The sequence below is a fragment of the Peromyscus leucopus genome, chromosome 1 (genome assembly GCF_004664715.2).
Source record: "Peromyscus leucopus breed LL Stock chromosome 1, UCI_PerLeu_2.1, whole genome shotgun sequence".
In the NCBI taxonomy this organism is placed as follows: Eukaryota; Metazoa; Chordata; class Mammalia; order Rodentia; family Cricetidae; genus Peromyscus; species Peromyscus leucopus.
This window is the reverse complement of record NC_051063.1, coordinates 29,443,407-29,457,739: the sequence shown is the minus strand read 5'-3', so window position 1 is coordinate 29,457,739 and position 14,333 is coordinate 29,443,407. Positions and strand designations below refer to the sequence as shown.

General features: G+C 39.0%; 1 protein-coding gene across 6 annotated transcripts in view; it reads left to right on the top strand.

Annotated features, from left to right (window-relative positions):
* The window catches only part of Atrnl1 (attractin like 1), a 590,535-nt gene that overhangs the window by 95,081 nt on the left and 481,121 nt on the right, over positions 1 to 14,333 (top strand). For all 6 annotated transcript variants that reach the window (XM_028880975.1, XM_037205779.1, XM_037205772.1 and 3 more), the window contains exons 13-14: positions 918 to 1,036; positions 6,956 to 7,088. In XM_028880975.1, the coding sequence (XP_028736808.1) occupies positions 918 to 1,036; positions 6,956 to 7,088 (252 nt within the window). The remainder of the gene's footprint in view (positions 1 to 917; positions 1,037 to 6,955; positions 7,089 to 14,333) is intronic.

Genomic DNA, 14,333 nt, shown 5'->3' with positions numbered 1-14,333 from the left:
TCCCCTTCCTTTCTGGTTTAAAAGCTTTATGTATTTAAAAGTAGAATTGATTTTGCTTATACGAGATTCCTTATTTTAGAAATTAAAAATATAATCTTGTAATTATGGAGTTTGATACTTGAATTAGGCATCAGTTAATCATTTATTTTCTTTGTTATTTTTAGTTTTTTAATCTGTATGGGAATATTTTATGTGTAATGAATTCTTTTATAGTACATGATAAATTATTTTTAAATACATAATTTCTCAGAAATAATGTTTACTTTCAAAGAAATAAAAAGTGATATATATTACATTTGTTGTTTTCTTCTTGAATTTCTGCAAAGCCGTATTATACAATTAACTTTTTTCTTTTATGAGATAAAAATTATTTCATTGTAATGAATTCATAAATAAAAATATCACATAGCAAAATTGACATTTGCCAGTTCCAAACTTTAAACATGCCATGGCTATTGTGATGCGTTGGAACTTTTCTGAGGCTTTTAATTATTTATTATGATGTGTTGAATAAATAATTAGAGTTATGAAAGATGAGCAGTCAGTATTTTTATTTATGTTTTGTATGATAGTTATATATTTCAGCTGATAGGTCTTTAATATATTTTGTGTTGCAATTAAACATTTTCAGATTTTGCTATTCTATATCACATTGGATCTGTCAGTACCTACAGTCATAAAATCCAGATATCTGTTTTTATATTTTTTTTGGATGTATACTGTTGATAAATTCCTTTTCTCTTTCTAAACAAGTAAATTTAAAATGTGCCCTGTAAATATAAACTATAGTTGACTTAGTACTTTGCTGCTGATTTTTTTAGTGATTCTCACTTAAGTGGATACTATCAATGTATGAATTAAGCGTCATGACACTTCCTCTTCAGTCTAACACATTTCACCTCCCATTCATGTTGCAGCTGCTCCCGATGACAGATGTTACAGATATGCAGACTGTGCCAGCTGTGCAGCCAACACAAACGGCTGCCAGTGGTGTGATGACAAGAAATGCGTCTCAGCAAACAGTAACTGCAGCACGGTCAGTATTGCAGACAGACGGGGAGTCACCAATGCGCTGCGTATTGCCTGCTTACCATCTTCTTACTGTGCATAAAGGAGACGGCTTTGTACATAGAGAAAGAAGTGTGTGGGGTACAGTCGGATGACTCGGAGACTTCTTAATTATGAAAGCTTGACCTTAACGTAGGCCTGTCCCACTAGCTCTTGTAACTTAAATTATCTCATACTTTTATTAATCTATGTTCTGCCACGCGGCTTTTACCTCTGTCCCATTCTGTGTGTTCAACTCGTTATGCATCTCCATGGTGTCTGTCCTGTGCCTCCTTCTTCTCAGAGTTCCTTCTGTGCACTGAATTCCCGCCTATACCTCCTGCCCAGCTTTTGGCCGTTCAGCTTTTATTATACCAATCACAGCAATACATCTTCACACAGTGCATATATATATATGTGTGTGTGTGTGTGTGTGTGTGTGTGTGTGTGTGTGTGTAAAGGATGTATGTAAGTAATCATTCACATCTTGGCACATAGTAGTTAGCCTGTATATAGCTTTGGTGGTCAAAAGTATCAGTCTGTATTCTGTTTTAGAGCTTGTAATTTTTATTCATGTATTTCATGAGTGAGACTGAAAGCTTTTCAGTACTTATAGTGTATACCTTCTATCTTTAATGCTGTCTTTAAATGTTCTTTACTGTACTGATGGAGTCAGGGTTATGTAGACAGATAGTAATTACCTAGATTACCTCCATGGGATTCCTGTTAGACTCATATCAGCTGTGTGGTGTTGGTCTGTTGTTTGCATATGTTATCTTTAAATTTTACCACAATATTGATAGCCTGAGTTCTTTTTTTTTATGAGATTACTTGTTCTCAACTCAGGTAATTTTGTTTCACAGCTAGCCTTTAGCAACAATTTTGATTATCGCAACTGTGAGGCTATTTATTTTTAGTGTGCAGAGGCTCAACACTCCAAAGACAGAACACCATTTCCAAACCACTAGGGCACAGAACAACAGCCTCCCACAACCAACAGTGCACAGAACAACAGCCTCCCACAACCAACAGTGCACAGAACAACAACCCCCCACATCCACCACTGCACAGAACAACAGCCTTCCTACAACAATGATTTTTTGGCCTAAATATCAATATTGTTGGACTACTATTTTACATGAAACAAAACTATTGAAAAGTTATTAAATTAGTATTTATAGTTTGGAACTTAGTGAAAATTATCCTCTGTCATGTTGTTTTAAACAAAGTCTCAATTGTTCGAGATGCTGGGATGAAAGCCTGCTGGCTCAGAGAGGCAGAGAAAGCACCCAGCTTACTGTCCTCCTCCACCAACATCCTGACGCCTCCCGCCTTCTCTTCCGCTGTCTCAAACAAGACTTCTCCAACTGAGTGTTCTTCCCTTCTACTTCCTGTGCCTCTCTATCAATCCTCCTGACTCCCTCTTACTCTCTATGGTTTTTTCTTAATCCCATGTTCACTTCTTGTCAACTGGTTGCTTGGTCCACCTATTGACCTATGGTTGATTTTATTTTCCTGTTTACAGTATTCAAGCAGAAAGCTCTTGGATTAAAAGTGTGTGCTGAGGCAGAGCCATAACCACAACTAGAAACAGGTTTTTCCAGTAAATAATGCAATCTTGGGGTTCACATTATGAGCAAATATCCTTGCTACAATACCATAATAATTTTTTTTTTGTAATAACCGATGATACTTCAGCATTTTAAAGTTGTAGGCATCTACTATAAAATAGTAAAACAGGAAAATTTAGTTTTTGGCTTAGTACATTGAACCATTTTGCATTTGTACATATTTTATTAGTGTATAATTTTCAGTCATGCCAATTGATTTAATAACAAGTTATACTAAAAGTTTGAGTTTTAACATTTTGCAAGACATGTTTATATTTGAAGTTTTAGTTATATTTTTAGATATGTACTCATACAGGGGATTTTATTAGTGGAAATACAGATGAAGTAAAATTCAGCACAGCCATAAAGGCCTAGTGTTATGGTTAGGCTTCGTCATAGGAGCAACTGTAGGGACACACTCAGGACTGTAGGGAATTGTTCACGTGATTATGCAAAGTCCCCATGATCTGGCTGTCACCTGTGCACTGAACACACAAGGAAGAGTGGTAAATCCAGTGGAAGTGTAGTGGCCTGTGATCCACGCGCACCGTGGCCTGTGAACCACGCGCACCGTGGCCTGTGAACCACGCGCACCGTGGCCTGTGAACCACGCGCACCGTGGCCTGTGAACCACGCGCACGGTGGCCTGTGAACCACGCGCACCGTGGCCTGTGATCCACGCGCACCGTGGCCTGTGAACCACGCGCACCGTGGCCTGTGAACCACGTGCACCGCTCATGTAAACCTAGCCAAGTGCAGCGGCCGCTAGTGTCTCAGTTCAGCACTCAGCAGCAACTCGACTGTCCTCAGTTTGTGTTGTTCAGCTCTCATTGAAATAGATGGCGTCTGCCCACACTGGGGAATGTGCATCAGTCAGCTCATGCAAATGTTGCCTTCCTTTGGACATCCTCATAGACATGCCACACCATCTGCATACCTGTGCCCTAGTCAGATTGACACATACAGTTAGCTATCACATAATTAAAATGGAGAAAACTCTTTGTTAAAAATTTCAAGAAAATTTTATTTTAACCTTTTTGATAACTTTGAATTAGTTTTTGTTTAGAGATTATTTTAATCTGTTCTATTTGCCACATCAACACATCATAAACTGCATGATTTTTAAGAAACAAGGATTTATTTCCCAAAGTTCTGAAGACTTGGAATTTCAAGCTCTGAGCCAGACTCACAGCTTTCATGCTTGGTGAAGACCTGGGTTCTGGTTCATAGACATTTTCTTCCATGGTTGTTCTAATGTGGCCTCCTGTATATGAAGGCTCCATCACTGAGACCGAATCACATCCCCAGTGTCCTCTCCTATATTGTCACACTGGGGACTTTGGTGTCAATATGTGAATGGGGGGGGGGGTACAAACATTCAGTCCATCGAAGACTGTCTGACCATTTCCTCTAACAAGGCCACGCCTATTCCAACAAGCCCGCACCTCCTAATAGTGCCTATTGGGGCCATTTTCTTTCAAACCCCCACAAAAACATTTAAGTTTGTGTGTATGTGTATATTTAGATAATTATACTTGCATCTGAAAAAATAAATTATGTAAATTGCTCTCACACAATTGTCTTGTATTGCATCCCTTTGCTTTATTTTATTTTTGATGATGTGTTAGCCAGGAATGACTTGGAGGACACAGTAGGAGTGAGCAGATGGTCCTCTCCTATAATTTAGAATTCTGTTGTAATGTACTTTTTAGGCAGTTTTATCAGTGTCTGGTGATTAAGCCAAACCAAATGCTAATGGATACCTAAAGTTCTAGGGGAATTTCATTAAATTATGTGCAGTGATATTCTATTTCATGATTTAGCCATATTTATTGCAAGCTGCATATTTGGGCGCTAATGGGTCAGAAATCTGTTTGCTTTTCATGGATTTACATTTTGAATTTATGACTAAGTAGATCAAGATTGGAACAGTAATGGTTACTCTTCATTGCCTGATCACTAATGTGCCTTTGGTTCATTAGGTAAATAACTCGAGTTGTGATTTAGAGCAGTGTTCAGCTTTATTCCATCACTGATTTCCGTGGTGCTGTATGTGATTAAAATAGAATTTCATCTCTCATTGTTATTTCTGTCAATGAATGATCTATTACTGAGGAACAATGGAATTATCAAATATGGACTCTGACATAACTGTGGTTCTGAGTGTTTACACTTATTGCTTTTGTTTTTATTTTCTTACTCCCAACATCTTTAGTTATTCTTTTGTCATTTTCATAGATTTATATATTCAATAATTCAAGTGAATATTTCTTTTATTGAGTTTGCAAATACTTTAAATTCTACTCTTAATGATCATATAGGATAATGCTAGAATTTATGTGCTAAATGAAAACAAAATACTTTGAATAATGAAAGTTGACGTTAAGCTAGTTTACTTGTTCCTAAAGGAGATGTGCTGGTTGAGTAATTCACAATTGAAATTGACAAAAGTGTGTCTGAATTTTTTCTTAAGGACCAGCAAGTTAAACATTATATGTGCATATATTTTATCCATTAACCTGTAGTAAATATAAAATTCTCCAGAGAAATGAATATTTTGGCTCAGTGGATGGCTTAGTGGGTAAATGGCCTTTGCTCCAGGTTCCTGCCCTGACTTCCTGCTGGACTATGATGGGATGTGTAAACTCAAATAATCCCTTTCCTTCCCAGGTTGCTCTTGGCCATGGTGTTTGGTCCAAGGAGTAAAAACCCTAACTCAAATGCTCGAGTGCCTGTGTGTGTGTGTGTGTGTGTGTGGTGTGTGTGTGTGTAGGTCAGAGGAGAATGTGCAGAATCTGATTTTCCTTCCTCTCTCTGTGTTCTGAGGATTGAACTGAAGTCATTAGGCTTTGTAGCATGTGCTTACCAAACTATCTCACCTAATGGGTACTGCATTTTATAAAGGAAGTATAGTATTTTATCAATAAATACTTGGTGCATGGTCATCAAACTACCTAAAAATACAGTTTCACAATATTAATATGAGATAGTTGTTTCTTAATTTTAACTTTTAGCATTAGTTACTGAAAATTAGTATTTACCTGTTCTTTAGAAGAAAGTCTGATATAAGTGATTCTCTTTATAGACACTAACAAGATTGGGTGTGTTGCTCAAAATGTATAATTAAGTCCCTTCCAGTATTTTTCTGATATATGCATTTAGTCGCTGAATGTCTTAAGCCCCCAGTTTTAAAGTTTGTATTCATGAGGTAGTTTTTAGTCAGATAGTCGTGATTTTCTGTTATGAAGTAGCTGAACATAGGTATATATAAGGTATGATACAAGGGTTGCTATATGACCTTTTATTTTTCATTATTGATCCCCAGCCTTTAACTTTTCATTGCCAGAATTAGTACACTTATGTTTTCATGATGTAGGAAGATTGAAAAAAAGTAACATTGTAGTTTTCTTTTTAGCCTCTATAAAGAAAATATAATACTCACAGAGAGACATTAAGTAGACACCCATTATTAGTTTAAATCATTATGATAATAATTTCTCTTTATATTGTGATAGATTTGAAACTATTTTACTAGTTACTTCTACTTCATTTTCATCGGGACTAGACTCATTTCATGTTATTAAGAATGTGAATTCATGCATTCACTTAATTAGAGATTGGTTTTCAGATTCACTCAAAAAATTTTCTTTTTCAAATTTTAAATTACATAATTTTCTCAGTATTTTCCAATTTTAGGAACTCATCATAATTCTAGGAACAACAGTTTACTATTTTAAATGAAAGAAAAAAGCTGGCGAACAAAATTCAGTAGAGTTTACTTAAGCAAAGAACAATTCATGAATTGTATGGCACCCTGATCCTTTAGAGACTCAGGGAACTCTTTCCAGTTTTCCCTAAGACCAGACAAAAGACATATAAGCAAAACAAATAAACAGTAAGAACTACAACACAAACCCAGGTGATATATACAGAAGCAGCTTAGTTCATTATAGCGGCATTTGCCTTATACGGACATGGTCTTATCCTTGGCATGCTGTGATTGCTAAAGTTTGCTAGCCATGGTTGCCTCGGACTTAATATTTGTTAAAGAATGTTCTTATCAGTATGTGTTGCTTATGTTCTAAGTTATATTGGAGTTTACTATGTAGAACGGTAGATTTAAGCCAAATTAATTCAACACTAATGCAATAATTTAGAGAAATTATGATTCATTGGACTTGGGTTTGGAGATAAAAGCATATTTTAAAGTTTAACAGGGGCTTAAAATTTTGTGATGTTTAAGAATCCTTGTTTGTTCGATTGTGAAAAATAACATGCTTTGTCTTTCAATTTTCTAGTCTGTCAGAAACTACACCAAATGTCATGTAAGAAACGAGCAGATTTGTAACAAGCTCACGAGCTGTAAAAGCTGTTCACTAAACTTGAATTGCCAGTGGGATCAGCGGCAGCAAGAATGCCAGGCTTTGCCAGGTAAATATTTCATGATTTGATGAGTGAGTGTTTTACTCTGTAGACAAATAATATCATATCACCATCTATGGGTATAAGGAAGAGTCCTAAGGAGTCAGTTTAATAGCCTGTTCACTAAGCACAATACTAGTAATGGGTTTTCCCTTAGAGCCCATGACTTGTCTGGACATAGGTTCTGGGGTCAGTAATGGTGGCAAGTATGGGTTTCCTCTTGTGGAGTGGGCCATAGATCCAGTCAGGAAGTGACTGGTCATTCCTGTAATGGTCATGCTCGCTATTGTACCAGTGGCTCTCTTTTGCTGGGACAGTCATTGTAACTCAAAGAGTTCACAGTTGGGTATGGTTGATGATACTTGTTTTTCCTCTGGTAGTGTGCATAGCACATTCTAGAGCTAGGAGTAGTGAGAGCTATCCATAGAGATGATTTATATGCCTCAAGTATGTGGTGTCTTTAGCAGTAGGGTCTTACTGGCGAATTCTGAAGCATGCTGAAAAGCAGTGGCGGTACCTATACTGTGTGGGGTCTGTGGACCTCACTGGCAACAACTCCAAAGGAAGTGACCGTTTCTGACACTGGGATTTTTATTTGTTAGCTTCTGGTGTGTAGTAGGGCCGTTGCTACTCCACTCAAGGGTAACTCTATTTTACCTTGTGTGCGTGCGTGCGTGCGTGCGTGCGTGCGTGCGTGCGTGCGTGTGTGTGTGTGTGTGTGTGTGTAAGCTTCTATCATCGTAGATTTCCATATAGCTTTTTTGAAGGTTTTGGGTGTTATTTATCCCTCTCCAAACTCCCTTCTCTACTGTTTCCCCTCCCACCACAGCTAAACCCTTCCTGTTCCATCTTTCTCTTTGAACCGTGTACAACAGGGAGCACTGTCTCCCTTCCATTGAAAGCCTCTCCTCATGGCTCCTTAGTAACTACTAACCTCTATGTTAATTCCAAAATAAAACACACACACATCTAAAGATTCAAAGCTAACATCCAGAAATAAGAGAAACATGCAACAGTTGTCTTTCTGGGACTGGCTTACCTTATTCAAAATGAGTAACTGAATCACATGCCATCGTGTAAATAGACCACATTTTCATTACCTTCCATGAGTTGTGAACATCTAGGCTGTTTCTTTTTTTTTTTTGGTTTTTCGAGACAGGGTTTCTCTGTGTAGCTTTGCGCCTTTCCTGGAACTCACTTGGTAGCCCAGGCTGGCCTTGAACTCACAGAGATCCACCTGCCTCTGCCTCCCGAGTGCTGGGATTAAAGGCGTGCACCACCACCGCCCGGCTGCTAGGCTATTTCTTTTTACTGGATATTGTGATAGAGCAGCAGTGGACATGGATGAGTAGGTATTTCTCGAGCAGGATGTGGAGTTCTTTGAGCACATTCCCAAGACTGGTTGGTATAGCTGGATCATGTGGTAGCTCCTTTTAGCTTTCTGAAGAGCTGCTGCACTGATTCCCTTAGTGACGATATCAGTGTTTCCTTTCCCGGACATACACACTGTGTTCTAGCATTTGCCATCTTTTTCTTTTTCTTTTTTCTTTTTGAACTCTAGTCCTTCTGACTGGCCTGAGAGGAAATCTCAAAATTGTTTTAATTTGTATTTTCTCTGATGGCTACGGATGTTGACACCTCCCCCTTTTTTTCTAAAGTTTTTCAATTGTTTGCTTTTCATCTTTTCAGAACTTTGTTTAGTTTAATGCCTGGGTTTGTAATTGGGTTGTTTGTTTTCTTGATGTTTAATTTGAGTTGTTTATGGATTCCAGACACCAATCCTCTGTCAGATGCATAGCTGGAAAAATTATTTCTCCTTGTTAGTCTGTCTTGTCACTCGAGTGATGGTGTCCTTTGCTGTATGGAATGTTTTGCTTCCTGAGGTCCATTTATTAATTGTTGGTTTTAATGTCTACACTGTTACGTTTCCCTGGTTTTTCAGTCTGTCATTGACATAAAGGAAGGCTGCTGATAATTGTACGTTGATTTTTATACCTTGCTACTTTGCTGGATCTGTTTCTCGGCTCTTAAGGGTTTTTGAAGAGTGTTTTTAGGGTCATAGGTATAAAATGGCTTCATCTGCTGACAGGGATACTTCAGCCTTCTTTCCCAATCGACTCTTGTGTTTCCTTTGCTGTGTGTTGCCCTAGCTACTGTGTCAACACTGTGTTAAACGGAAGGACACACTTGCCTTGACCCTGATTTTAGTAGAAATGTTTTGAGTTTCCTGTTTAGTCTTTTGTTGACTGTAGGTTTGTTGCATGTAGCCTTTAGTGTATCGAGAAATGTTCTCCATCTCCAGGTTCCCCATGACTTTTATTATGAAGGCAATATTGGATTTTTCAAAGGCTTTTTCTGTGTCTGCTGAAATGATTTTGTGATTTCTCTCTTTTAATCCATATATTAGTTACTTTCCCATTAATGTAGTAAAATAATGTGGCCAAGGAAACTGATACTAGAAGGAGATAATCCAGCTTATGGTTCCAGAGAGATGAGAGTGGATTGTGACAGGGAGTCATAGCAGCAAGATGTGTGCTTGATGACAGGAACAGGAAGTTGAGAGCTCATAAAAAAGCAAACAATAAGCTGAGAGAAAAAGCTGGAAGTGGCGGCAGGCTTTTCCCCTCAAAGCCCACCCTCAGTGATGTGCTTCCTCCATCAAGGCCGCACTACCTGAATCTCCCCGAGAGCCCCACCAACTGAGAACCAAGTGTTCAAATATCTGAGCCTTTGGGGGCTTCCTCATTCAAACACCCACATTCCACCCCTTGACTCCCATAGGCTCATGGCAGTATCCTGATGCAAAATGCACTTAGTTAACTTGAAAGGTCTCTGTGGTCTTTCACAGTCTCAACACTGTTTAAAAGTCTAGTGTGTTTTCTGAGATTCAAGCAGTCTTTAACCCCTGCACAAGCAAAGAGAACATTACATTCTCCCACCATGTAATCACACAGAATATGTACAAAGAGGAAGGAGGGCACGTTGAGGAAATATAGGACCAAAGTAAGTGCCCAGATGCTGGAGACTGTGGAAGACATTTCCCATTTCCACCACCACAGTGTGAAACCACCAATAATTTAAATAACACTTTTCAACATGAAGAAAAGTGATTTGGTGTTTTGAATTCTGCAAGACTGGAAAGACTGTTGCATGTGCGGCCTCAGCACGACAAGAAAGCCATTCTGTATTCACTAAGTGCTAACAGCTTTCTGAGGCTTTCTCTGGTCTCAGCGTGTTACTCAAGGTACCCAGTTTAATCTTTAGAATATCAGCTATCGGTGAACTGGAACAACAAGACCTTTTAGTGCGTGTGTGAGGTCCAAGCAAATGGTGTGAAGATGCACTTCCTTTTGAATTTTCATCCTGTTCTGTCTACTGCGGGCTTTTCTAATACTGCGAAGCCTGGCTTCTTAAACTCTAGTTTACCATTCCATATTGGGTCACACTGAATGTAAGGGGTTTAGAAAATTCGGCAATAGTGAAAGTTTTTTTTTCTTTTTCTGAGTATTCAGCAACCAAAGTAAGTTAGAAAATAAATGCTTAATGAGTCTGAAATACTTTTCGCAACACCTTTATTGAGTCCTGTGACTTCACTGCAGCCCGGGTTCTGAAAACGACCATGTTCACTTTGCCTGTGCATGCTAGCCTGTGTTACCAGAGATGCTTCATGAGACACGTGGGTTCAAGAGTCAAGACTGTTGTGTGTTATAAACTGTATTGTTTTTAGTGTATGTACACAGTTTTCTGTTCTTACAGAAATAATGATTTAATTACAGTCTTTATATATTTGGCCATTGTAATTTTTCAGCATGTGAACTTTAAATTAGTATTTCTTTGCATTGTATTGTGTTTAAATGCTTCATTTAAAAATTGCTATTTGAGTTGCTGGCTTTTCATAAAAAATTATAAATAAACTTTGATATTAGAACAGAATTTATAACAATTTCTGATTTGTCCTTAATTATACTTCTGCCATTCTGTTCTACCTAATTATGAGAAGTGGTGTTCTCAGCAATGATAGTTATAAGATTAAAATAGCTGTTAATGCTCAAAAACATTGAAAATGTTGTATCCCAAAGTATCAGATGTTTAGTTAAGATTTAATTCTTTATGTAAAAATAACCAAATGTCTGTCCCATTAGTATAAAAATTTGTTTTTGCCTTTGAGAAATAGCAAAATTTTATTTCCAAAAATTTTAAAATAAGATTTGTTGTGATTTATTATCAATAACTGTTTAATTTATAGATCTGTTTTCTATACCTATATACCTAGGGGTATGTAAATTTTTCTAAGCAAAAACAATTGTATTAGTTACTTGTCTGTTGCTAAAACAAATGCCATCACCCAAAGCAACTTGAGGGAGAAAGGGTTAGTTTTTGTCTTAGAAGTCCGGAGGGTTTGAGTCCATACTAACAGGGGAGGCATGACCACAGGCAGCAGAGGATGGTCTTCTGTCTGCAGAAGCAAACAGGAGAACACAGAGTAAGAAGTCTTGTGCAATAGTACACAGTCTCAGTTGACTGAATGCAGAAGCAGATAGGAAAATACAGTGTCTTTATGTGTGACATCAAAGAGATTTGTAAAACAGTAAAACAAAGCCACAAAACTAGGTTGCTTTAAATTTGATTTATGTAATAAAACTAAATCCCCTTATGTTAAGTTTCATTTTCACCCCCCAATTTTATTATGAAAAATTTAAGAATGTAGGGCATGGGAAAACTTGGCGAAGACATGTAGTTAGTTTTCCTGCCTGGCCCACAGTCAGGACAAATCTCTGTCACCGTCAGTCCCACAGCTGCTCAGACCCAACCAAGTAAACGCAGAGACTTATATTGCTTACAAACTGTATGGCCGTGGCAGGCTTCTTGCTAACTGTTCTTATAGCTTAAATTAATCCATTTCCACAAATCTATACCTTGCCACGTGGCTTGTGGCTTCCCGGCGTCTTCACATGCTGCTCGTCATGGTGGCAGCTGGCAGTGACTCCTTCTGCCTTCCTGTTCTTTCTTTTCTCCTCTCTGTTAGTCCCGCCTATACTTCCTGCCTCGCCACTGGCTAGCTTAAATTAATCCATTTCCATAAATCTATACCCTGCAACATGGCTCGTGGCTTACCGGCATCTTCATGTGTTGCTTGTCATGGTGGCGGCTGGCAGTGTCTCTCTGACTCAGTCTTCTTCTTCTCAGCATTCTTCTCCTCATTGTCCCACCTATACTTCTTCCTGCCTGGCTACTGGCCAATCAGTGTTTTATTTATTAACCAATCAGAGCAACACATCTGACACACAGAACATCCCACAGCAAGGACACCAAGTCCCATATTGAAGAAGCTACAATTAACACCTCTTCCCTGTCATCTTTAAAACTGATGGTCATGTCCACTGTTTCCCTCCATTCTCCATGTCCACTGTTTCCCTCCAATCTCCATGTCCTCTGTTTCCATCCATTCTCCATGTCCACTGTTTCCCTCCAATCTCAATGTCCACTGTTTCCCTCCATTCTCCATGTCCACTGCTTCCCTCCATTCTCTGTGTTCTCTGTTTCCCTCCATTCTCCATGTCCACTGTTTTCCTTCATTCTCCATGTCCACTGTTTCCCTCCATTCTCCATGTCCACTGTTTCCATCCATTCTCCATGTCCACTATTTTCCTTCATTCTCCATGTCCACTGTTTCCCTCCATTCTCCATGTCCTCTGTTTCCATCCATTCTCCATGTCCACTGTTTCCCTCCATTCTCCATGTCCACCATTTCCCTCCATTCTCTGTGTCCACTATTTCCCTCCATTCTCCATGTCCACTGTTTTCCTTCATTCTCCATGTCCACTGTTTCCCTCCATTCTCCATGTCCACTGTTTCCCTCCATTCTCCATGTCCTCTGTTTCCATCCATTCTCCATGTCTGAAAGGGTGAATGGCGCTGGTTGGTGCGCTGTGGCAGCGCTGATTACCAAGTGTAAAGGTCACAGTCAGGACAGAACCCAGTGATGCTTTTTTTGAGCTTTATTAGGAGGGAAACAGGAGAAGGGGAAAAAGAGGAGCCAGGCCTGGGGCGAGGGAGCAGAGCAGGGAGCAGAGAGCAGAGAGGGAACAGAGAGAGAGCAGAGAGAGAGGGTGGGGGTCTGCTCCCAGCTTTTTAAGGCAGGTAGTAGCTGCCTGTGCCTGAGGTAAGACCCAAGACCCCAAGATCTGGGTGACCCTCAAGGTTTTTTGAAGGTTAAAGACCAGGAGTTTGAGAAGTACTTCCTTAAATGAGTTCTGTGAACATCTCAGCCCTGCTCGATGTTTGTACAAAGGAAGAGAGAGATTACATTTCATAGATGTGGACACTAAAATGTTCTAGATGCTGTTCAAACGTTAGTATAGAATCTGATAACATACTATCGCTGAGTAGTGTAGTCCATAACGAAATGAACAAGTAAGTGTGTAAGATTATGTCAGAAATCGGTGGTTTTATTTTTATTTATCTCTTTTCTCATTTTTATTAGTTCTTTTACAATTCATTTTGACCATATTCAGTTCCTTACCCAACTCCTTCAAGATCCATCCTCCTCTCTCAAACCACCAAACTGTTCCTTGAAAAGAACCAAATCAGGTCCAGTTTGTGCTGACTCTTAGATGTAGACTTCTTGGAGTTTGGTCAACCCACCAGGGTCGTCACCCTTGAAGGAACCTGACTTGTGAGCGTATAGTCCCCCTCCCCCTCCATCCTTGGGTTCTGAGGGCTTGTGTTTGCACATGTTGTGTCCAGGCTCTAGGCGGCTGAGAGTTTGTGCCTTCTTACCTTCCCTCTGCTCCTCCTTCCTTAAGGATCTCAAGAAAAATGACAGCAAAAGATAACTGCTTCATCATAGTGTGCATTATGTTTGGATTAGTTTGTTGTATTGTTATATTTTGTTTTTGAGACAAGGTCTCACACTGTAAGTGAGGGCTGGCCTTGAAACCACTGTGTAGCTCAGAATGTCCTCTAACTTCTAACATTCCTCCTGCTGCATCCTCTACAGGAGGTAATTCTCATGTAAAACACCCACTCTAAAGTACTTACTCTATTTAGTGATTCCATACCTAAGGGTACACTGTTTTTTCTATGTTCTTTTTAAAATTCTGATTTGTTTTTTTTTCTTTCTTGTTTGTTTGTTTGTTTTTTCTGGAGAGAGAGAGAAAGAAAGAGTGTGGACTTAGGTGGGTGAGGAAGTGGGAAGGATCTGGAATAGTCATGGGAAGGAGAAACCATGATCAGAATATAGTGGATGAAAAA